Genomic DNA, 27272 nt, shown 5'->3' with positions numbered 1-27272 from the left:
GAATGGGTGTATTTAAGTTGCAACTTGTACCAGTGCTTTTATCTGATGAAGTCTAGTCATTAGACGCAAGCCCTCATCCTCTGTGCTTTGTGAATTTTATAAAGATTTTTTTACCTACGTGGAGTCCAGGACTTTTTTTGATATTATATTTGGTTGATTTGGTACAATTTATCACAGTTATTTTCTTGTTTATTTCACTCATTAGTCCCAAGTAATGAAATAGGAATATGATTTCTCCTTTTTCCTTTGTATTCCAGTCAGAATCGCACAAGGCTCCATTCTAGGACTACTAGTGTTTAACTTATTTACTAATGATTTAAACACAGCAGCCAAAGAGGCCTCCATGGTACACTATGCCAATGACTCCACAATAATATAAGAAGCTATCCCTGTTCCAAGCACTCACTTAGAAATACTTCTCCTCCATAAAAGCATGGCTCAACAACTCACAACTCCCCTGGAATCTGAAAAAAAAATAAACTACTACTTTTACCCCCAACTATCTCGCTCCTCCCAAAAACTACCTTCATGTTGGCCTGGACCTCAGAGAAGTAGATACCAAACAGGAGAGGACCCAGGACCAAACCCTGTGGGACTCCACTCGTGAATGGTCAGCAATCTGACTTGGAGTCAGCTACTTTCACACTGTGGGTTCTACCTGTGAGAAAGCTTGCAACCCACCTACTGATATAGGGTTTGATGCCTAGCTTAGTCAGTTTTTCTATAATTCCTGGGTAGGGAATGGTATCAAAGGCCTTGGCCAGATCAAGGTAGGCTGAATGAACCACCATGCCTTCATCCACAGCTCAGGTGACTGACTCAAAGAAGTCAACCAAGTTGAGCAGGCATGATCTACCCTTCACAAAACCAAACTATGTGGGATCCAGAGTTTGGAGATTCCCTATATCCTTGTTTATTAGGTCCATGATGATGCATTCCATAGCTTTGCATATCAGACTCATCAGGCTGATGGGGCAATAGTTCCCAGGGTACATAATCGCTCCTCCTTTGTGGAGAGGGATGACTGTAGCAGTGTGCCATTCGGTAAGGACAAAGCCTGAGGTGAGGCTGTGATTGAACAGGGCATACAGGTGAGGTGCCAGTTCACTCTGTAGTTCATGTAGAACACAGCCAGGGCTATTGTCAGGTCACATAGAAGCTGTGTTCTTGGCCTTGGATAGTGCTGTTTTAACATGTGCAGCAGTAATAATGGATGCCTGGCAGTCTACTGGTATTGTGACTAGTCCCTTGGGGGGGCGAGAGGGGTAAAGTTGGTACTGAATATGTTGGCCAGTAAATTGGCAATATCTGTTGGCTCGGTATAGGAGGCACCATTGTACAGTCACTCAGAGCAAATCTGGGCATTGCTGTGGGGATTCTTTACATAACTATATAAGGCCTTGTGGGTGTCTTTACTATCTGCTGCAATTCTGTTTTCATAGCTAGCTTTAGAGGATTTGATGAGGGATCTCAACTTTTTGTTGAGGCTGATAAGGGAGTTTTTCCAGTCTTGGGACTTCACCTTATTCCACATCAGTTTCCTCTCTCTGTTGTAGAGTTTGTTTATGGCAGGAGACCACCAGATTGGCTTCCTTTTTTTTGGAGGAGAGCGTCTTGGTTCTGTTGGGTATGGTGAGATCCATGCATTTGTGTACATTTTCGTACAGTGCATTGGTGTATGATTCGGTGCTCATGCAACTGATCTCCATTTGCATGGGTGCCGTGAAGTTAGCCACCTCTGTTTTTAGGAGCCCAAAGTTAGCTCTGAAGAAGTTTTTCATTGTGGTTACCTTTGTGTGGTGGGGGGGGGGATTTCCAAGGTGATTAGTTTGTGGTCAGATCTAACCAGGGAGGAGTTGACTATTGGTGTAGAGCAATGATCATCCATGTTAGTAATAACCAGGTTAAGGATGTTGCAACCTCTATTGGGGGTAAGAATGAGCTGGTCCAGGGCATTGGAATTAATGAATTCCAGGAAACGTTGGGCAAGTGTATTGATACATGAGTAGTTTTCCCAGTTAATGTAGGGTAGTTGAAGTCACCCAGTATGAGAGTGTTAGATTGGACCCTAATATTCTCCATGGTGCTTAGGAACATGGAGTGTGAGTCTTGGGAATGGTTGGGGACCTATAGCAGGCTACGACCTGAATCGCTGTCTTACCCAATATTAGCTGGACCTGAAGTATCTCAAATGTGTTATGTTGGGCTACTAGTCTGGAGGTGTGCACATCCTTTATGAATATGGAAACACCACCGCCTTTGGAGCTTCGGTTCAAGTTCTGGGTCTGAAAGGTGTGGAATGAATTATAGCCTGGTAGTGCAGGGGTGCTTTCTGCTGCCTTGAACCAGGTTTTTCTTACGGCACAAATGTCAATGTTCTCCATTTTAATGAGTGCATCGAGTGATTGTATTTTGAGATTTAGACTTCTAGCATTGAGCAGCATGACCCTCAGATTGCATTTGTTTGTAGCTGTTACGGTGGTAATTTGTTTTGACATTACTGCTGTCATCATTTTGAATAAGTAACGTTTCTATCTTTGACATTTATTTTCATGTAACTGAATAAACAACGAACCTCAATTCAACATTTTGAGAGTTATGACTGCATTTTTTTACTTGCATGCACCTAATATTTTACTTGTAAGTAGTATATGTGATTTCTTGGCATGCAAATGAGATATACTATGTGGATATGTTGAAAAGACATTCTTAGGGGGTAGTCATGATTGGAAGCAGCTGAAATTATAGTATTTCACAAAGGAAATTTAGAAAAAAAACACATTTCATTCATTGCTTATTATGAGTTTCCTAGAATATCTGCTCTCCATGAAGCAGAATCTAACACCTAACACAATTTCATTAGACGTGATTTATAACAAACACAAAAATCTTCATTTTTCTCATAGTAACAGATACATAATGCTTTAAATGCACATATATGCTATAGTGTTATCAATGTAATGTTTCCAAGCATTTGAGAAATCCAGATAGAAAAATATTGTGAACAATGTCCTAACAGTGAACAATTCAATATGTAGTTTTGTTACCTTTGCACTTAAAACCATAGCCAGCATAGAGTTTATAACTGAATATCTAAATAAGATGGCCAAGCTTTTAATAAAAAGTACAGAAAATTTCAAAATATGTAATCATGTATTGGTAGGAACCACCAGTAGATTACATGATCATTTAAATATGCCAGGCTTCCAAGTTGCATTATGTTTTATTTTGTATCATTTCACTTTAGGATAACAAATGCAGTGCATATTCAAATTATATTTATCTTAAGATGGTATTAATTCAAAACTAAAAAGAACTTTTATATGCATACATATATATATATATATATATATATATATATATGGGTCTACTTTACCTTACCGACACCACACTTCACCGACACACAAAACACCGAACCCTAATGACCGAAACCACACAACACCGACAATTCACAAAACCGAACACAATTACACCGACACAAACAACGTAAACTACACATCATACACAATCACATATCCACTAACCCTAACCCAAACCCTAACCCTAAGGTCCGACATTACCGCACAGTTACCCTACCCGCACCCTAACCCTAACTCACTTAACCCACCCCAAAACAAAATGCCCATCACTATCGCACACTCACCCTACCTGCACCCTAACCTAACTCACTTAACCCACCCCAAAACAAAATGCCCATCACTATCGCACACTCACCCTACCGCCGCACTCCAAACCTAAACCACTTAACCCGTCCCTAAACTAAACTCCGTCACTATCACACACTTACCTTACCCGAACCCTACCTCCCTACCTCCGACACTACCACACACTCACCCATCCCACACCCTAACCCAAAATCCCACAACAACGCACACTTACCTGACCGCTCCTAACTCCGTCACTACTCACACATTACCCTTGTCGCTCTATCCGCTGTCGGCACATCACCTTTTCGGTAAACTTACCTGTCGGTCATTTCGTCTCCCTCTTCCGCGTGTCGGTCAACTGAGATTACGGTAAATTAAAGTAGACCCATATATATATATATATATTTACACACACACACACACACACACACACACACACACACACACACACACACAAAAATTACTTTTTTCCATCATAGTAAATATGCTACGACTAACATATCCAGCACTGAAAAGTTCATTGTGGCCTATCAGCCTCAAAGATGAGATACATTTAATAATAGAAAAGAAGTGCTTGTTGTATTATATACCTAAGGGTGCAAATATCATAACTTAAAGCCTTCAGTCAGATTATTCAAAAGGTTGTTGAGCATATAGCTTACATTTGCAGTTATCAAAGGCCCCTTTCTGAAATTTCAGCACTCTAAATGCCAAGTGCTGATATACTGACAAAAAAGACCAAAAACACAGGAGAATAACAAATTTTGAAGATAGCTCTTTTTCTTAAAATTTCTTTTTGCTTGTTGGGCAAGCACCCCCTGCACCTCCCCATGTGGGGGCAAGCCTCCCACATCCCCAAACTTAGATATACCAACTCTGAGATTGCAATACCTCAGAGAAAAGGGAAGATTCCAAAAAGTCTTGGACTTAGTATATGTAAGTCCGATCTTTCATGCATTTAGTCTCAATATTTTGGGATTTGTACCAACAGGTTCTGACATTTCAAATGATTGCCATTATGGAATACAAGATTTCACAGGTATATCTTTGTGACATTCTGCCAAGTTACACCTACTCATTTTCAAAGGGTGTGTATAGATCTTATATTCAGTGTGAAGACTACAGTACATGTCCAGAAAATATCTGTTCCAAATTACAACACAGCAGATTTAAAAATGCATATACAGTTCTAGTTCTCTGAAAGATGATCTTTTCTGTTATGAGAAATTTAAAACAGCCAACATTCACTGTACTGACAAAGTCAGAATGGCAACCAGCTTTGTCTTTAGTCTGTATTGAAGTGCTTAGTAAGGACTGAAAGTCCTAGCTGTATTTTGTGTCCGATGATCCAGGTATAATTTTCAAAGCCTTGACTAACATCTGTCAAATGTGTAATTCAGGCATAACCAAGTATAGGATTGCATAGGCATGCCAAGGAGATAATGTATAAAGTTGGATTATACTTGTTTTTTTTTTTTTTCAAAGTGGAGATAATCTATAATTTGATGCAACAATGCAATATATGTCAACATCTAGTGATTCATCATTACAGAAGAAATCAATTATTATATACATTTCTCCATAAAATAACCATTTTTGTCAATAGAAAGTTGGCAACACCTCAAAAAATCCCTTCATTGGTAAAGGTAGAATGATGCAACCATCTTCAGCAGTGAGCTGTGTCTAAGTCCTTAACAGTGAAATAAAACTCATAGTTGCAACTGTGTTCTAATTGCTCAAATATAACTAACTTTCCAAGACTTTCTGTTGCTGAGATTTTGTATCCTTTATCTAAGAGCCAAATGTTGGCTTGAGCAGAAATGCCAGTGTGAAAATATGGTGAAGCATTTTATATTTGCTTTCTATAAGGTGGTAGAGCTATGATTTATTTTCATGATGAATGCAGTAAATATCAAGAATATACGTGTACTGAACTGCATTTCATAAGAATAAAACCCATTATTATATCTACATAGTGAGTGACATTTCCTGTAACTGAAAATATACCAACATAAAAAAAATCTTTTATAATTTCATAATAAACATGCTATATGATATATGCTTTACAAAAATATAAGTAAATTACAATAGAAATAATAAAAAGGAAGAAACAGAAAAGAAAGGGCTGCAAACCCACCACCTAAAGGCAAGAAATTCTCATAAAGAAGAGCAATTATTATATAAGATTTGTTAATATGGAATTGAATAAAATATGTTAACAGAAACAAAATCCTTTGCTGACAAGGGCAAAGCGTACCTCTGACTTCAACAGTAAAACATATTTAAGCATTGAATATCAGTCTTATCTGTAGCATATACCAGGGTGTTAAGCATAACTCCTTGAAATGCTCGCAAAGACTATCAAGGGGTTATTAAGTTGTTACCTCCATATAGTTAGCAATCAGGTATAAACTTGCACACTCACTTCATATTAGTTGTAGTAAAGGGTGGCTTTATGACTTTTTTTACAGTGTAGAATATAAATCAGGTCCAAAATATGTCTGTATTAAATTGTATTGTATCAAAGGTGAAAATCCTGTATACTTCAGAAAAACTAAAATTTGTTTCTTTTTTTTTTTTTTGGAAATAATGTAGCTCCTCCAAATATAAACACATATGAAATGTCTCTGATTATTCAAAGATGTAAATGTATATAATTTTTTTCCTGGCTGTGTGTTATAGAGCAATAAAGCACTAAGTACAACATGAGTCTGAGTATGGCTCAGGCACTGGAAGAACCAGGTAAGGGAATGGAAGTAAGTAGTTAATGCCAGCTCACTTGTTATGAGGAAAGGGTAAGGTAGTTCACATTTGGCTGCTCCACTTGTGTAAACAGAGGCTTACACAATGACTAAGGGATATAGTCTTGGTATCCAGCACTACTGGTGGTAGCTGTCAGTGGGTACATGCATATGTGACAACACCTGTCTGGAGAAGGGCACTGGATACCCAGTGGTGATGCACCACCTAGTCAGCCACCAGAGGATATAGTTAGGATTTAAGAAAAATGTTCCCATAGCTCACTTCTGGAATAATGGGAACTGCTGATAGGTGGTGGGTGTCAAATATGTTTTTTCCTGAAGATAGCCAGTCATGGTCTTCACAGATCTACAGTCGAGGGGTTGGTAAGGCAGGGTAACCTGGGATTTAACAGCCCACATGAAGATGGAATGTAGGCTTGGGCACAACGCACCATCATGACTGCAGGGATGATGTCTCCTCCAGACAGCTCTTATCTCTTAGATGAGGATACACAGTATAAGGGAACAAATTGGTTCACGTCCATTTGGGGGAAGGTTGATACTTGGCAGGAATGTGGGCAATAGTCGAATGAGAGTTAGTTCAGAAGATTAAGTCTATAAGGTGTTGATGAACTACTTTCTGTAATCCAGGGTTTGATTCTCTTAGCCTCTATTTGCCTGCTGTATGACTCTTATTAATTGATTTAACTGAACAGTACTTTAGGGCAATTAGGAAACTGGATAGACCCCTCAATGGTTTCCAGGACTGCATGTCTAGTAAAAACCTATGAACCTATGAACCAGGTGCATTGACATCTATTTCTGAAGATTTTACAGTAAGTGTTAAAATATTTTATATTTATAGCCCTTTATTAGTAGGGCCTTCATTAAGCCTGTGAGGTTTGCCATTCATTTCTCAACACGTGCATATAAATATATAAAGTTATAATTTGTTATTTTAAATTTTGTAGGAAAAAACAAATTTCTGACAAGAATAAGATGATATTCAAAGATTTTAGATGTCTGCTTGTGTTTAAGACAAGTTTTTTCTGTTATCTCGTATAAAACCAAGTATGTAGCTTATTGGCCTGATTATTTTTAGATATTCTGAAAACATCACAGAGATGTGGGCATTTATAGGAGATACTAAATTACAGCTTGACTAGCCAATAGAAACTGGCAGGCTGCAGCATTTCATAGCAATCAGTTTAAAACAAAAGTGCATCTGTACTTTCTTCTCAACGTAACAAAATAAAAGCTATCAGAAAGTGAATATCCACTGTTGATATTACATTAGACATAAAAAGACTATTTATTTATGTGTAAAGTTGATATTTTCACTTGTTTTTTTTTTTTAATAAAGTGTAAATGAGACGTTTAAATTATATTTCTTTTTCTTTAAGATTTGGTAGGCAAGCTGTGCTATTGCTATCAAAGGAAAAGTACAATATATTATTTATAGGTAACTGGTTTAATATAATTCCTGGAAAATCTCACTAGAATATTTTAAACCTTTTGGGATATACATCACTTTTTTACACAGTAGGCAATGGTAACCAGAATCAGTCAGGATTAAGATTACAGCCCTGAAAATAATTAGGTATGAAGGGGTTAAGTGAAAAAAAAAACATGCATGATATTTTGCCTCAAGTCTCAAGTTGCATTTATAGCATGCTGTTTTTATGGCACAAATACTGAAAGTAGATATCTTTGTACGAAATTCAGTTGGCTGCTGTGAAAGAGTTAACAGTTTGAAAGATCATTCCATGCACAAATGAGATGAGCCCCTTAATTTGTTAACATTTTAGAACATCACAAACTGCTTTTCACCTTAATCTGTCATTTAAGGATGCACAAACCACCTATAAATAAAACATCAAAAGGGGCTTTATTAAAGCAACTGAACACATATGCAAATTTTAAAACAACAAAATAGTATAAAGAAATGTAGTCCTTACCCCATATCTTGTACCCACCATGTAGCATATTAATGCAGATTGCATTGAATTTTGTAAGTAATATCATCGGTATATTATCTTATTCACACTTCTTTCTTACCATACTTTCCCCTTAGTACACACAGCAATATTACTGTGACTACTTAAAAATAGAAGATTGATGCTAATAGACAAATTGGATAATTATGTCAAGATGGATTATTGTAATACTACTGTGAGATTTGTTTATAGTTAATTTAATTTTTTTGGGGGGGGGTTATGCCATGAGCAGGCCTCCAAAAATCATATTTCCTAAAAGGTTTTAAGTTAAAAAAAACACAATAATTGGCAGCTTGTTTGTTTAAAAACTGATGTGACATTCTGACATAAAAACGTTTTCTCTATATCATACCATCCATTTGTAATTTCCACTGTAAATTTTTTTAAACTTTTTACACAGTTTACAAATCCCCCCTTAACTAACATAGCTAAGCTATCCTTTATTGCATTACTTGTCAAGGACATAGGCTTATTTTCTGAGTAACCAGACAGCCAGTACTAGTACATAGTTGATTACTAATGCCTCTGAAATAGGAATTGCAGAATGAAATAAAAAGACTATAGGTTGCAGCATGTTCAGCCTGCCATTACTCTCACACTGATCTTCGACTCCCATTTTAATAAGGTTCATGTGAGAATGCCATATCCTCCTGAAGAATTATTTTTAAAAGACACATGGAATCAAACAGCCACGCAAGTGACTTGTCTTAACACTGCTTGTCTGGTAGTTGGCTTAGAGGATTGAGAAGCGGTTAACAAGCTGCTTCCTGTGGCCAGTGGTTCAAGGTTTTAATCCCTCAGCCTTCATTGCCGAACTGCGATTTTGATCAAGTCACTTAATCAGACTCTACTACTAGGCTGAAGCTGAAAAAAAGTCCATTGAGATCTGTGTTCTACCCCAGAAAACAAATAAAATAAAATAAACACTAATGTTAGGATTAAATGTACATTTTGGGAAAAGACATTGGAGTATTGATCATTCCATTTTTGACAACAGAATAGACATAAACATCTCATGTTTTGCTTAACAACGTACAAAGATAAAGAAGCAGTTTTGCAAGCAGTCTGCTGCATGAATCATAGTTACAGTGATAACCAGAATATTAAGAACATATTAACATCATTTAGCAAAAGCCTTAATAAAAGAGAAAGTTTTCCCTGAAGAAAAAGAGTCGGTAATTTCCCACTTCACCCTCCCTGACATTTCTAAATGTGTTAAATCTGCGGGGAAGAAAGTAAAATATTGATTTTGTCACTGTGAAAACAGACTTGGTTTCTTTTTGTGTATTAATTCTACTGAAAAGCCTCTGACTCTTTGTCTTACCACAATAATATCTAGAAAAGTGCTAAGCTTCCATATTACCACCTAAAGGCAGACCTTACACTGTGGACGTTCAGCGAAGGGGAATGTAATTTGATGAATATCCATCTGATAGGCCATCTTCATGACAGTCAAGGAAACATGGCCTCTAGCAATGAGAAATACTAAATTTTAAAAGAAAGTTGGCAATTAAATATTTAACTCTACTCAAAACAGACATTTTTGGGCATTATCATCTTTTTCTTTCAACAAAACATGATCCAACAAACACATTTAGTTAAATGAACTAGAAATTAAAGTATTTTGTAACTTACCCAAGATTTTGTGACTTTGGGGTGAATTATGCTGGTTTAGGAATTGCAGGGGATGAAACTTTCTGCATGAGGGTGGGAGGTAACTTGTCTTACAGGCAGAAAAAAAGTTGTCAGTCCGAGTCCATTCAGTTTGGCTTGTGTCTTATTGTAAAGTAAGTCAATAATAAATATCTTAACAACAGAGAGCATACTTTGCATTTTGGCATGGACATAATAGCTTTTGAAACAACCCCACATATTATTAAAGGTACCGTGAAGCATAGGTTGCCATTGTGCGGCATTTTCCCAGATGTCAAGAAAATAAGCACATCTGCATAAATGATTGCATAAGATTATAGCGGACCAGTATCAGGTCATTCATAAATATAGTGGAGTGGATACTAAAAGACATAACCTTGGGGCACCCAAGTTAATATCCTGGTAGCTTATTTACCTGTATGTTAGCAAACTTTTTGGCAACATAAGTAGAGAATTAAGGTATGGGACATTCACTGATACCTAATGTGACTAGCCTGTCCATTAGGAGACTGTAGTTAATAGAATCTCAGCCTATTTTCATTAAGACTGCATCCATGATGAATACAATAATGTTTTTATAGAAACAGGATCAAAGATTGACTACATCGCAGTGACAGCATGCTTCATTTCAGTTGTGAGAGGAAGTGGATTTAATGACATGGGACCATGTATATGACTTACTATCTGTGAGACTCGGCTTCATGAGCAGGGAAGTTTTATTGTATATTTCTACTTGATTTGTTTGGTTTTTTTTACGCAAGCATGAAAACTTGCTTCAGAGTAGAACTACAGAATTAAATTGATCCATTTCTGAAAATGAAGCCATTTAGGTGTTTGAAGTTTTGACCACGGACAATGGTGTGATTTAGCATATGTTTTGCCAACTGTTTTCAACAGCTTGCTTAAATTATTAAAAACTGTAGTGGGAGTTCCTTATATGAACCATAGCACTTTCAGTGCAGAGTCCATAGCCGGCCTTAGGCATAGACCAACGCTTTTCCAATGCTGTAGGTAGACCAGGATGGGGGCACCAGGTGGTGTGTTGGGGGCACCATGAAGCCCTTTTGCCTAGGGCACCAGTTGACCTAAGGCCACTCCTGGCAGAGTCCCACATAGAAAGGTAATTTCTTATCCCAGCTGTGAAATCACTGGGCTGGAGATACATAATGTAATATGGCTGCAGAATAAGTAATGTGAACTGCTGAAGCTGCACACCTGCATTTAAGCTTGTTAACAGTTGTGCATAGCAGTGCTAGTTGTCAGAATGTAGCCCTGTAACTCACAGCATAGCAGTTTTAACTGCATACTGAATACAACAGCTGTCGCAATTAGCTGCAGGCAATAAGGATTTCTTCCCATCAATTCAAAGTTGATTGCATTTCTGAAATCACCTTTTCAGAATGAACTGAAAAATTATATTCACATTTAATTTGCTGAAATTCTAAGATGATTGTTCTGAAAATGTTGACCAAAACTGCTGAGGTTCACTAAAACTATGATGCATGATATATGCTACATTTATTTAATGGAATCTTTTATTTTCAGTAGATTAATATTTCATCTGTCACTTAAAACAGGGCAACTTCTTCAACAGACCTAATAACTATATTGTAAACCTTTGTATGTGCCAAATTTGCTTTACCAGATTAAATATTGTAACTTTAGGAATTTTCACAATTTTGTCACAAGACATACAAGTCAGATTTTTTAAATATCCATGTGAAATGCCAGCTGTTCAAATTACATTAATACATGCTTTTTTGTTTAGGTGATATTGACGTTAACCAAGTGTTTGAGAGGAATTCTGTCCCTTTCACCCTTCCCTTTTTGGAACTAATCTTGACTTTATCAATACCTACCCTAAAATGAGCAAGTATTTGTGCTTGACCTGCTTATGTTACTTACCATAGTAGTTATTTTAAGAAAATATTATATATTTTCTTATGCTGTACAAAATTCATCAATCTCAACATATTTTTCTATTTAAAGGTTTATATCTCTTTATCTCTCTGTCTCTCTCTCTCTTTGTTTCAGTTAATACCACCCTTTCATAGACTTATTGTAAAGTTAGTTAAGAATAATTCCTAGAATACAAAACTATCCGTAAATTAATTGTGATTCATTGCTTGGTACAATAAACACTTTATTTTAAGCCCTGATCATCAGAAGTCACAGACAATAAGCTAATGTTTGAAAGTGTGCTGTTAATAAGCTAGGAATATAAATGTACTGCATTTTTCTTAAATTTTCACTGTATTTTAGAAAGATAATATGTCTAATGGTATTTATTGATACTTATATTTGTATGTCTTGCTGTTAACTCCTATGTTCTCATTCCTGTTGACCTAGGTGATTCTGGGACTTCTACTTCCACCCTTTATCCTGAGCTTAGAGTTTAAGAACAAGGATGAGATGTCATACGTGCCGCAGGGACAAGATGATTACCTCCAAGAAAAAGAGATGGAAGAACAGGAGAAACCCATCAAAGAGAAGGAAGATGATGACATGGAGTTCACAGTAAGAACTTCAACATATTGTGGCACCAAGTACAACCCCTTGATGGGAGGAACAACTTCTAAAGCTACCCCTTTCAGAGTGAGTGCACAAACTGCTGCACCACGGTACAGGACAGTCAGATCACAGGTACCGGTGTTTCATGTCCTTTGTGTGTTCGTCAAATACCGGATACCTGGCCAAGCAAACTACCAAAAGAAAAGTCCAGTTCTACTACAGTTATGTAATAAAAGATCAAATAGAACATTCCTTGTTGTGTCAACAGAGTACTCTGGATATCCAGTGGCTATATTACAAATTGTATTACCTGGTAATCTCAAAGAGCTGAATATTTTTAGTAATATTTTGGGATACCAAGTGCACTCAGCCATGAGGTGCATTATATGCATACATATTTTTACAAGCATTTGCAGGACAGAACACATGACTTTAAGTCACTATTACAAAGACTGGACCAATTAGTGTGTGTATGTATGTTTATGTGTATTAAACATACACACACATATTCTATATATATATCTATATATGTATATATATATATATATATATATATATATATATATATATATATATATATATATATATACATGTATATTTATATATGTTGTGAGTGAGTGAGTGTACCTTCCCTTCAATTCTATGATTAATTATAGCTTTGAATGTTCATTTTGTTGTAGACTGTTTGTGTACATGTTTTGTTGTTGTTGCTGTGGGCGCTGTTGTTGTAGTCTTTGTTGTGGTTGTACCTGTGGTAGTTGTTCCTTCATGGCTAAGCCATCAATTTAAAGTTGTTCCTTCATGGCTAAGCCATGAATTTAAAGTGCCATAATATTGAAATTGACAGTCAATGTACTATTTTTTTATACCAGGGCATCTGTATTAAAAGTGTAGTTATTTAAAGTATTGCATATGTTATAAAAGGGTGAACATTGATTCCTAAAAAACAAATATCTTAATGTTGTTTCTCCTAAAGCAAGTGACTAAGAGTTAACTGAATGAAAATATTTCAGCCTAATAAATCAAAGTGTTTTCAACCTGATAGACAGCTTTATCTGCAAGTATCAATACTAAATAGAACTGCAATTATTTTAGAGTTGAACAGTGCTTTGGTCAACATCTGCCGACAAAGGTAGCAGATCAGATGATTCTCAGATTTGGGGAATTTGCCCTTTCCCCAAGAACTGTACAATCTCTGAGTTAGAATATATTAATAGCAGGGGGTGTTGGAGGGGGTGCTGGTGGACTTGTCCCCTGCAAAAAACAATGTTTATTATTATTTATTTATTTTTTGCATTTTAATGTAATGTTTTTGCATAGCATAGATTGCTGCTTGGCACATAAGTAGTAGCACGTTGACATGCATACTGTCAATCATTTAGTGTGGACATTATGAATGATGATAAAGGCATATGTGTATATATATATATATATATATATATATATATATATATATACACACACACACACACACACACACACACACACACATATATATATATATATATATATATATATATATATATATATATATATATATGGGTTCACTACCAAATCTCGAATTACGGAATCTCGGGACTCTGAATCCCGAAGACCAGAATCTCGAGATTCCATACATTTTTTAAAGCATATGCAGGGGGGCAAGCCCCTCTGCTCCCCCCACACCCCCTGCAACTTAAATATACCAACTCCGAGATTGCACCACAATGGAGTGAACGGCAAACTAGTGCCATGCAGAGTGGAATGGAAATGTTGCCGCTCACTCCACTGTAGAGCAATCTTGGAGTTGGTATATTTAAGTGTAGGGGGTTTGGAGGGTGCAGGAGGGCTTGCCCCCCTGCATACACCTGTCTAAATCTTTTATTTTTTTATTTAATTTTTTTGTTTTGTTTTCGATATTACGGAATCTCGAGATTCTGAGTCCTGAGATTCCATAATTCGAGATTTAGTAGTGAACCCATATGTATATATATATATATATATATATATATATATATATATATATATATAAAGACCCATATATATATATATATATATATATAGAATAAATAAAATAAAATAAAAAATATATATATATATATATAAAACAATAACTACAGCTGCAGATGCAATACAGCAAGAGAGCAATTTCAGCTGAGAATAGTTTCAGCCAGTTGTTTTTGCAAATGCATAACTTTGGTCAGTTTTTCACTTCACAGTCATAAAAAAATACATACTAGTGTAAGAAAATATCAGTCAGATATAATACTAGATTTCCAGGGTCTCCTTCACGATGTCAAAAGCTGACAATATCGAAACTGATATTGTCGGCACCGCGATATCGAAAGTGCAGAACATCATGCAGGTAAACGGAAATCTCCGTAGGGGGAGATTTCCATTTACCTCAATGTAGTGCAGTCTTGGAGTTGGAATATTTAAGTAGGGGGTGTGGGGGGTGCAGGGTAGCTTGCCCCCCTGCCTACACTAGTTAGTTTTACTTTTGTTTGTTTTTTTTTTTATGTTATTCAGTGTTTTACTACATCGATCACTAGAGGTCGACCTTTAGTGATTCGATGTAGTAAGATTTCGATAACGTGATATAAATGCGATTTCCAAATATGATATCCCTTTACACAGCTGCACAGCTGCCAGTGCTATTGATTATGACATATTATTCCCTGTATATTGTCTACACATAGTATAAATCATAATTGCTTTCCCCTTATAGCTACCTTGCACTGATTCCAAATGTAATAGAAGTCTCTTTCATGTAGGTTTAGTTTTTGTTTTTACAAACTACATTATTTGCCAGAGAGATACAGATATAAGACAACCATTTACAAAACTTAAATGTCACAAGGTTCTGCTAAGATGTAAAACCAAAAATGAGTACTCTTTAATTCATGAGAAATGCATGAACATTATTCAGTATTCACTCGAGAGGTATTTATATGACTTCCAAAAGGGCTATAATTACATTGTCAATTTTCAAGAAAGAAATTGGTTTATAATTTTAAATATTTTCATTTTTTCAGGTTTCTTAATTAATATGATTATGGCCAAGGAGAAGACATCATCTGCCATGACAGCAGAATTAACTAACATTTATATTACTCTAATAATATATGGAATAAATAAATGAGTAAAAGGTTTATATAAATCAGAAAATAGGGAATCAGCCCCTGTAGCTTTTTTATCTACTAACAAATGATAACCACTTTAATAGTGTCTGATGAGGGCTAAATCTATATAAAATATGTGGACTTATTTATACTTGGTTGAAAAAATGAATCCTATATTCCTGATTTATTTTTGTAGGGAATTACAAATTTGATTACAATAGGGTTCAAATACATTTAAGGTCTTAGCTGATTCTAAAGCTATGATATTGCCTATCTTTCAATGTTGAATAAAATGTATTTGGGTTATTTTGAAAACATCTGCCTTACAGAAAAAAGAACCATAATGGTTGTCTGAGTGTATATATATGTGTATATATATGTATATATATATATATATATATATATATATATATATATATATATATATATTTATGGATCTACTACATATGGTCGACATTTCAGAATGTTGAAGACCATATGACCAAGACCATATGACCGACATTCGAAATGAACAACCATTGGAAAAAAAAAAAACCCATAACAAAATCTTATCTTCACCCTGCAGCCCCCGTGGAGGGCTCCACACCCCACACACCCCAGAACTTAAATATACCAACTATGAGATCGCACTATAGTTCGGAAGATGGAAATCTTTCCATTTTTCACTGTATGGAGATGCCAGTTCAGCATGGTTGACATTTTGAATTTCAATCATATGGTGTCTGCCATATGGTCTTCGGCATTCTGAAATGTTGACCATGTGAAGGCGACCCATATATCTATATATATATATATATATATATATATATATATATATATATATATATATATATATATATATATATATATATATATATATATATATATATATATATATAAATCTTCACTTTCAGTTGGTCTGCTGTTCCTATTTCTTGGAAGGCTTATATTAACAGTTGATTTTATTTCATTTAATAAATTGCATATTAACAGGATTAACTTTGTAAAGCTGGTATAAAGGGAAGAATTGGTCTAACAAATCATGTAGAAGTTTCCTTTTCCCCCCATTCCCTAACGTTGAGTTGAAACAAAATGCCAACAATATAAGCTTTGGAAGAGGTCCATGGAAATGAAAAAGGAATTTCTGCTGACTTATTATTCAGCCAAAAATTCAATAGCTGCTACCATTAATTCCTTTTGATATTTAACAAGTACCTCATTGCTTATAATAAATCTTCTCTTTTTTGTAATCTGAAAAATCAAATCAGCCATTACTGGTAAGTGTTATGAAATACATCTCAAATGTCAGAAGTGATAATTCAATAAATGCGTTAGAAAAAAATAACAAAAAACAGGCAAACAACCAGCTGGTAAACATAAACTGTTCCACCAAACAAGTAAAGGTAGCAGCAAAGAAAAATAGTCAACCTTGATGTAACCTCCCTTTTCACATCAATACTGAATGGTGACAGTGTTAAATATTTACATAGATTTCTTCACCATAACAGTGACTATGAAGGACAGCTTATAGATATGATATGTAGGTTTATGGGTGGAAGTTGTGCTGGAAAATAATATATTTGTTTTTGATAGTAAATACTACTTACAATGCAAAGGTGTAGCTATGGGAACATGCTGTGCTAACAGCTATGCCAATGCAGTCATGGCTCAATGGGAAGTGGAACAGAAATGAATAAGAATCATGTGAAGTTTTACCACAGATTTGTGGATGATATTTTTCTTGTATGGGACAGTACCCTTCCAGCATTGAAGAAATTTGTCAGTGATGCAGAAATCACTACTAGCTTCCTGAAGTTTACAATGAATGATTCACTTGAAGGGTTGCCATTTTTGGACATATTTGTAATGAAAGGAAATGAAGGGGGGTTTGACAACAAGGTCTACAGAAAAGAGTGCTATCATAACACATTATTGTATAGGACAAGCATGCACCCTAGAAAAATGTTTTCAAATATAGTTAAAGGACAAGGAATGAGGGTTTCATGTTTGAGCAACCAGGAACCCACATTCGAAGGATTGGTAACCCTGGAGAACAGTTTATATGATAGAGGCTATAAAAAGAAGGAAGTGATTGATAAGTTGGGAGAAGTAAAGACACTGAGGGGAGGAAGAGCAACGCCATATTTTTCAAATAAGATAGATCAAGCATTAAACAGAACTGATACAATATCTAGGAATAATGTGGTTAATGTCTCTATATCATATACAAGTGATGTGAGGAAAGTAAGAGATGCCTTTAATAAACACTGGATGCTTCTTTTGTCAGATAGAAGAATTAGGGAAGTCGTTGGAGAGTATCCTAGTTTTATGTTTAAAAATAGGAAAAATCTTAAACGCATGTTATGCTACCCCAGGAATTTATCTGATAGTAATTTAAATACATGGAAAGGAACCAGAGCATGTACCAGTTGTAACATGTGTCCATTTGTTAAAAATACGGATGGGTTTGTCCACCCGGTAACTGGTAATAAATATAAGTTGAATGGAGCAGTCACCTGTAGCAGTATGAATATTATTTATGCAGCATAATGTGACTGCTGCTTACATTTTTATGTAGGCAAAACAAACAGGACATTCAGAGAATGTATAAAGGAACATATTAGTAGTATAAGGAATAGGGACTCTGTAAATGTCTTGTCTAAATACATAGAGAGAAGTGGTATATACCATGATTTTAAATTTATAGCATTAGAAGAAGATATTATTGGGCAAAGGCTGGGTAATATTAAGAATCTGACAGAAAAAAGTGAGCTCAGATGGATACTCAAACTTAGAGCAGATAAGGAGAAGGGGCTGAATGGTAAAGTATCCATTAAAAGTGCTTTAGACGCACAAGGGATACCTAGAAAATAGTGATATATATTATATTTAATAGGAAATAATCCCACTTAGTAAGAACACTGCAGAATTTTACCCAACCTGTCGTAACATCATTTATCCAAATATGTTTGTAAATATGGGCTATTTATGATAAGACTGCTAAAAACAAGATTTAAGTATTTTATCTTACTTTATGAAATACCATATGTTTAATATATTTGAGGATAGAGCTTATTCATCATAAAGCAGTGATGTCTGTGTATAATACATTTATTACACAAATAGTATAATGTGAGTGATTATTTGTATGGTGCATATATTTACAACTATGCGTAATCTATTTTCTATATTAGAATCACCTTCTCATTCTATATATGATATCTGTAAGCATTATATCATACAGATGTATTGTATAACTATAACTATACATATAGAGTTATATCTATTTAACATATATACTTATACCAAAGCATCTATCCATCTTTAAACAGCTATTGGAAGACTGTATTCATATAAAGGACACTATATCTAAACTACTATATAGCTGTGTAGAAATACTTTTGGTAAATAGCAATATAAAGCTCAGAGTGTCATATAAAGTATATATTGGGGGTCTGTATGTAGGACAAGAACATGTAATAAGTCCTGTTTTTTTATACAAACTGGTGACATATATATTTGCACCAAATTGCCTATATATATATATATATATATATATATATATATATATATATATAAACTATTATTATCCATAGAATATATATTCTATGGTTTGAATGGGTTGCCCAGAGGTATAAAGTTAAAGTTATGTCTATTATATTTGTCTAAAGTTGAGCCTTGATGTATCCATACAATGTGTCGAGTGTTTATATTATTTATACTTGACTGACATATGAAAGACAGAAATGCAACAGTATGATTTGTTTCTATGGGGAAAAGCATAAACCTTCCTTGTTTAAAACTGCTTACATATATGAATTTGTGACTTGGTGTATTCTAAATCATTTAGCAATTATATATATTTTATAACACTTGGTTGTCTATTGTAATTAAATGAAGAAAGTGGGAAGAAGTAAACAGAGCATTTGTCGAGTGTGATGATGTCATTGCGCATGCACAGAAGCGCTGCAATGACAACGATCACATTTTTTTCATTTCTAACTTTTGGAAATGGAATATAACACAACAAGGGTGTAATATAAGTATATCTTAAGTGGAACACACTCGCTGGACAGATTTAACAGTCAACGATGTGATGGGAAGAATTTGAGTTTTAAAATGGAGTTTGAACACATGGCATGGGTAACTTGCATTTTAAACTGCAGCTTTATTTACACTGTTGGAAGTAGTAGAAATGTATATAAGGCTAGACCTAGATTTGTTATTGTAATAATTCTTAAGTAACAGCATATATCTGAAGCAAAGCAGATAGAGCAATAAAATTCTAGCAAAGAATATATAATGAACAGAGACTTTCAGTATCATTGTTGTTTAAATAATGATGCTTAGCATAATATATTGCATCTGACATGCTGCTGATAGAAGCAATGTTCTGAAATGTTTCCAAATATTAAATGCTTGTAGATGCCTATGAATGCTTTGACTGCTGAAATAGACTTTTAATGTGCTATAAGAACTGTATTTTAAAAGTAATACTATGCAATATAGATGAATGTACTGATGCTTTTAAAAGAGGGTGCATCTATACTAGCTTGATTGACTGGGAGTGGTCTTTCAGGTTAATGAGGTATACAGAGACAGCTTTATAAACTTCTTTGTGTGTGTTTTTATATTTGTATATGGTCTGAAGAAGCCACGGACAGTGGTGAAAGCGCTTACCGAATATTAAAGTTCTTGGCTTATTTTATGTGGTCTGGAGCTATACTTCGTACAACTGCTACCATATTTTTCTTTGTTTGAAAAAAATAACTTAAACATATGTATTAAACTTTCATAAATAAATAAATAAGCTAATCTTGATGAATATTTAGAATTATCACAAGAATGAGTATATCCCTTTAGGTTTATCATCAGAATGAGTATATCCCTTTAATATTCCCACAGATCTATTAAAAATAACAACAAACAGATTCCTTTAAATAATTAAGCATGTGACCTTTTTAACTACTAGCACCATGTATATTAAAATTACCTGCTAATATACCTAATCTAGCATTTGAATGAATTGTGCCAGCAGATATTTCATGAAAAAAAATTGAATATTCAAAACTGGTATGTAAATGGAACCTGCTGTAAACAGTAACTTGTCATGCTGAACATCTGCCAATAAATTCCTGTGATCAGGATGAGAAATAATAATCACTCCTCTTATTTAATTAGTTTTAGAGTCAATTAGAATGCGGGCAGCTAATTTTATACCCAAGAATGCATTATTCTTCTGAATAACCAAAGTTTTTGCTAACAGGATATATAAACCAAAAATATTTTATAAATGTTGATATATTCGTTCATTTAATTAAATGATTAATTCCATTCATGTTCATTGAAACAACCCTCATTAGATCTTAAAGTTTAATATCTATTACTGGAAAATGTATGCTAACGTTGCCAACACTGAAAAAAGTGAAAAAAAAACAAGAGCACCCAAAGTTGTAGATCCTGATTTATAGAGGTTTCCAGCAACATAGGAGTTAATGCAATAGTTAAATGGCCACCAATTTTCTTTGAGCTTTTCAAACAGTAGGAAAGTTCATAATCAAATCCCGGGATCAACTTATAAAATTATTGTTTCCTACAGAATTTCCTTGTATCAGCAACAGCTTTCCTTTTCCTTAATACGTCTGCTCTAGGATCAGGCTTGGGTCTTCAAAGAATGCAGCTTTTTCCAGTTATTCATAATATTCATTTCATGTAATAGTATGGATACCACTGATGATCAATCAGCGGTGATTATTTTTTTTGTTTTTAGTGGGCCACTTATTTGCTAAGTTCTGCAGGGAGCATATGTGCTAAGTTTTGTGGGGCCAGAAAATACTCATGTAAACATTTCCAGCTAAATAACATCACTAGACTGAAGGTATGGAAGAAACTACCATATATTTTTTAAGAAGGCTGTTCCACTATAGCAAAATCAACAGTCTTCAGCTGTCATGTCTAGGCCTTCTGGTCAGTATTCCTGGCATCTTCTCTAAGATGCACATATGTAGTCAATATCAACTTTTATTTTAGACTTGTGCCTCAAAACACTTTCCAGATATAAATCACTGGTGAGAGATAAACCAGGGCCTAATATTTTCAGCCTCTTATGCAGATATTTATGAAACTGTAATACTTGTAAGGTATTATAAATACCTTCAGTTAGCTTCAACCGTTTTGTTGCTTCTTGCCAAACCAAATGATTGGTGAAGTTTAGTCAGTACAGATTCAAACTTTGTGGAAAGGTGACAAGAGGACCTACTAGTGCAAACATGTCATGGATTTTAGGATGGCATGAAGATATTTCTGAAGATATACCACCATTGAGGATAGTACAATAAGGGAGTTATTTTCACCTCTTTTGCCTGTCACTGCTAGCTGCAACTAGGCATTATTATGAGGACCATTTAAGTCATGCTAGTGCATTTTCCAGTTAGCCCCCAACCCCACAAGTCAGACAGAGTAAGTATATGTATGTCATAGATAACATTGTCCTAAAGTCATCATCATCATCATCATCTTCTTTTGGCTGTTCCCATTAGGGGTCACCACAGCAGATCATCTGTTTCCATTTCTTCCTGTCCTCTGCATCTTGCTCTGTCACACCAACCACCTGCATGTCCTCTCACACCACATCCATAAACCTTATCTTAGGCCTTCCTCTTTTCCTGTTACCTGGTAGCTTCATCCTTCGCATTTTTTTCCCAATATACTCAGCATCCCTCCTCAGCACATGTCCAAACCAACATTATCGTGCCTCTCTGGCTTTGTCTCCAAACATTCCTAGCTGGGCTGACCCTCTAATATACTTATTCCTAATCCTGTCCACCCTCGTCACACCCAGTGCAAATCTTAACATCTTTAACTCTGCCACATCCAGCTCTAACTCCTGCCTTTTTGTCAATGCCACTGTCTCCAACCCATATAACATAGCTGGTCTCACTACCCTCTTGTAGACTTTCCCTTTCACTCTTACTGGTACTCGTCTGTCATAAATCACTCCTGACACTCTTCTCCACCCAATCCATCCTGCCTGTACTCTCTTCCTCACCTCTCTTTCACACTCACCATTACTCTGAACTATTGATCCCAAGTATTTAAACTCATTTACCTTCACCACTTCTACTCCTTGCATCCTCACCATTCCTCTATCCTTCCTCTCATTCACACACATATATTCTGTCTTAGTCCTGCTGACCTTCATTCCTCTTCTCTTTACAGCATATCTCCATCTCTTCAGGGTCTCCTCCACCTGTTCCCTACTTTCATTACAGATCACAATGTCATCTCCAAACATCATAGTCCACGGGGACTCCTGTCAGATCTCGTCTGTCAACCTGTCCATCACCATTGCAAATAAGAAAGGGCTCAGAGCTGATCCTTGATGTAATCCATCCTCCACCTTAAATGCATCCGTCGCTCCCACCGCAGACCTCACCGCTGTCACACTACCCTCGTACATATCCTGTACCACTCTTACATACTTCTCTGACACTCCCAACTTCCTCATACAATACCACAACTCCTCGCTAGGCACCCTGTCTTATGCAGTCTACAAAAACACAATGCAACTCTTCTGACCTTCTCTGTATTTCTCCATCAACACTCTCAGAGCAAACATTGCATCTGTAGTGCTCTTTCCCGGCATGAAACCATATTGCTGATCACTAATCATCATGTCCCTTCTTAACCTAGCTTCCACTACTCTTTCCCATAACTTCATGCCATGACTGATCAGTTTAATCCCTCTGTAGTTACTACAGCTCTGCATATCACCCTTATTCTTAAAAATCGGTACCAAAACACTTTTCCTCCATTCCTCAGGCATCCTCTCACTTTCCAAGATTTCATTAAACAATCTGGTTAGAAACTCCACTGCCATTTCACCTTAACTCCTCCATGCTTCCACAGGTATGTCATCTGGACCAACAGCCTTTCCATTCTTCATCCTCTTCATAGCTATCCTTACTTCCACCTTGCTAATCCATTGTACTTCATGAGTTAGTATCCCCACATCATCCAACCTTCTCTCCCTCTCATTCTCTTCATTCGTCAACCCCTCAAAGTACTCTTTCCATCTGCTCAACACCCTCTCCTCGCTTGTGAGTATGTTTCCCTCATTATCCTTTATCACCTTTACCTGCTGCACATCTTTCCTAGCTCGGTCCCTCTGTCTAGCCAATCGGTACAGGTCCTTTTCTCCCTCCTTAGTGTCCAACCTTTCATACAACTCTTCATGCGCCTTATCCTTAGCCTTCACCACCTCTCTCTTTGCCATGCACCTCATTTCCTTATACTCCTGTCTACTTTCTTCATTTCTCTGACAATCCCACATCTTCTTTGCCAACCTCTTTCTCTGTATACTCTTCTGTACTTCCTCATTCCACCACCATATCTCCTTGTCGTCCTTCCTCTGTCCAGATGTCATCCCAAGCACCTTTCTAGCAGTTTATCTTACTAGCACTGCTGTAGTTATCCAGCTATTTGGTAACTCTTCACTGCCATCCAGTGCCTGTCTTAACTCTTCCTTGAACTCCACCTCACAATTACCCTTTTTCATTTTCCACCATTTGATCCTTGGTGCTGCCCTTACACTCCTCCTCCTCTTCTTGCTCACTAACATCATCCTACAAACCACCATCCTATGCTACCTAACTACACTTTCCCCGGTCACCACTTTACAGTCTCCAGTCTCCTTCAAACTGGCCCTCCTACATAAGATATAATCCACTTGTGTGCATCTTCCTCCACTCTTGTATGTCACCCTATGCTCCTCCCTCTTGTTAAAATACGTATTCACCACAGCCATATCCATCCTTTTCGCAAAATCCACTACCATCTGACCTTCTGCATTCCTTTGCTTAACACCATACCTACCCATCACTTCCTCATCCCCTCTGTTCCCTTCACCAACATGCCCATTGAAATCTGCTCCAATCACCAGTCTCTCAATCTTGGATACAGTCATCACCACTTCATCCAACTCACTCCAAAATTTTTCTTTATCATCCATCAAACACCCAACTTGTGGAGCATATGCACTAATAACATTCATCATTACACCATACATTTTCAGCTTCATAAACATCACTCTATCCAACACTCTTTTCACCTCCAAAACACTCTTAGCATACTGTTCCTTCAGGATAACTCCTACGCCATTTCTCCTCCTATCCACACCATGATAAAACAATTTGAACCCACCTCCGATACACCTTATTTGCTCATCAAATCACTTTTGCTGTTTAGAGAAAGCATCTGATGTAGTTGGATAGTATTCATCTCACTATGCCATACAGTCCTTATTATTAAAGTAGATCATTTTTTCTTCAGGTACTTGATAATTCGTAATGGGGAGATAAGGTAATATATAATATCTGGTGGAAAATTACAGTCTTGCTTATTTGTATATGATGTATGAAAGTTAGGCCAGAGTGAGGCCAGAGCACTATGCACTAACTAACATTTATCACAGATGACTATAACTAGTTTTCAGAGTTTCCACAAAATTGCTTTTTAGATTCTCCAAGTATTGTCCTAAAGTACAAATATATATATCTAGGACATCAAATTATCTTTGATTTGGATGTTGCATTAAAGTGGTTACAACCAGGAACATCAGCTCAGTGTTTTTTATTTGCTCATCAAATCACTTTTGCTGTTTAGAGAAAGCATCTGATGTAGTTGGATAGTATTCATCTCACTATGCCATACAGTGCTTATTATTAAAGTAGATCATTTTTTCTTCAGGTACTTGATAATTCGTAATGGGGAGATAAGGTAATATATAATATCTGGTGGAAAATTACAGTCTTGCTTATTTGTATATGATGTATGAAAGTTAGACCAGAGTGAGGCCAGAGCACTATGCACTAACTAACATTTATAACAGATGACTATAACTAGTTTTCAGAGTTTTCACAAAATAGCTTTTTAGGTTCTCCAAGTAAATAAGGAAAGGAACTTCTCACCAGATCTAAAATTGTTCTGTCACTTTGTGATAAGAAATATAATGGACTATCAAAGATTTAAACTTGTCAGTATTAACTTTGTAACCTGAAATGTGTTGTTAGGTCTGGAGTATGACATGAAAGAATTGAAGTGAAATGGAGGGGGTCCACCATACATTTTATCATCAAAGTAATATATTTTTACTCTTTCTGGGACATAAACCAATCTGGCTATATCTTAGTCTATTAGGCCACAGATAGAGGGTAAATGTAAAAGGCAAACAGAGAAGAAGAAAGTGAGATACCCTTTCTCTGTACCATGGTAAAGAAGAATAGATTTTGAAAAGCATTTGGAAAGGTTCACAACCAGTTGTGCTTCTCCTTAAACTGATTACACCAGCCTTATTACCATAAACTGAGAAAGTCAAAAGCACACACTTTGTCTGTGTCTTGCAAATGGCAATTTACCAACAATTCCCCTTGTATAATCCCCAACAAGGTGCCTGTGAATTAGGTCTGTTATGGCCAATGAAGTCTTGATATTTTGTTTTTTTTTTTTACTTAAATGATTTTTATTTTGATGAAATAACAAAATAATTTAATACATTCATAACATTCAATAACTATTTACAGTATTTACAATCAGCCTGACAAAAAAGATTCAGATAAAAACATTTGTAGTTAAATAATAAGTTAATATATAAACTATGATAGTTAGGAAGAGTTTGGTTCCATCTGTAGGGTATCAATCAAATTCAAAATTTTCCTCTACGGACTATTAACCAATGGCTTAGGAAACGTTCTTAACTCTTTAGTTCTTTTCTCCATTAGTATGCATTTATTCAGTGATGAAAGGAATTCCTCCATTGTGGGTGCTACATTAGAGTTCCAACTTCTAGTTATACATTTTCTGTCTATTGCTAATATTGTCCACAACAAATACAAGTCATCTTTCTTCATATTATTACTATTAACAACATTCAATACAATTAAGAACTTTGTCAAAACAAATATATCAGTATATATAGCTTGAAGAAATTTGTTAATCTCATTCCAATATAGTTTAATATTAGTACAGTCATAAAAAATATGAGACCAGTCAGCATTAGTGGACAAGTGACATCTCCAACATAACTTGCTGTTTGAAGGGTTCATTTTTAGAGTTTCTCAGGTGTCAAAAAGGATCTGTGTAGAAATTTTCAATGAAACATCCTCCAGAATTGTGAGTAAGAAGTTAGTTTAACTGAAAATAAAATGTATGTTTTATCTTCCATTGATAATGATACTTGAAACCCTTTAGTTAGGAATTGCCAGTAAGAATCTTTAGGAGCTGTCTTATAGACAAAGTATTATATAGATATGATAATTCATTCTTAACCTTGATATTATTATACAGAATTCCAAAAATCCAGTTTATAATTTTTGGTACGGTTTTGAAGGATGAGTTTTGTATTATTCTACACAGATCCTTAGTTTATGCTGTGACACTCTGAAGAACCAATTAGTCATTAGGGGATAGGCCATAGGTTGACAATATATATTGTGTGTTCAAAGCTTGTTGGTTTTCAGTGCATTGCAACCAACAAAATAGGTTATTATTTTCCCATAAACCAAAAATCTCTCTATGTGTTTTATCAGGGAAATCCCTTGTAATATTAAATTATATTAAAAATCTATGCCACGGTTTTTATATCTA

At 35.6% G+C, this 27272-nt stretch overlaps 1 protein-coding gene across 6 annotated transcripts in view; it reads left to right on the top strand.

The window, feature by feature from the left end:
• TRPM3 (transient receptor potential cation channel subfamily M member 3) overlaps positions 1–27272 on the top strand; it is a 2946644-nt gene that overhangs the window by 2570996 nt on the left and 348376 nt on the right. For 4 of the 6 annotated variants that reach the window (XM_044064372.1, XM_044064373.1, XM_044064376.1 and 1 more), the window contains one exon: positions 12388–12681. In XM_044064372.1, coding sequence (XP_043920307.1) covers positions 12388–12681 — 294 coding nt within the window. The remainder of the gene's footprint in view (positions 1–12387; positions 12682–27272) is intronic. The other 2 variants (XM_044064374.1, XM_044064375.1) reach the window with 1 other exon arrangement.

This window comes from Protopterus annectens, chromosome 2.part2, assembly GCF_019279795.1.
Source record: "Protopterus annectens isolate FY-2018-M chromosome 2.part2, PAN1.0, whole genome shotgun sequence".
NCBI lineage: Eukaryota > Metazoa > Chordata > Ceratodontiformes > Protopteridae > Protopterus > Protopterus annectens.
This window is presented reverse-complemented; position numbering and strand designations above follow the sequence as displayed.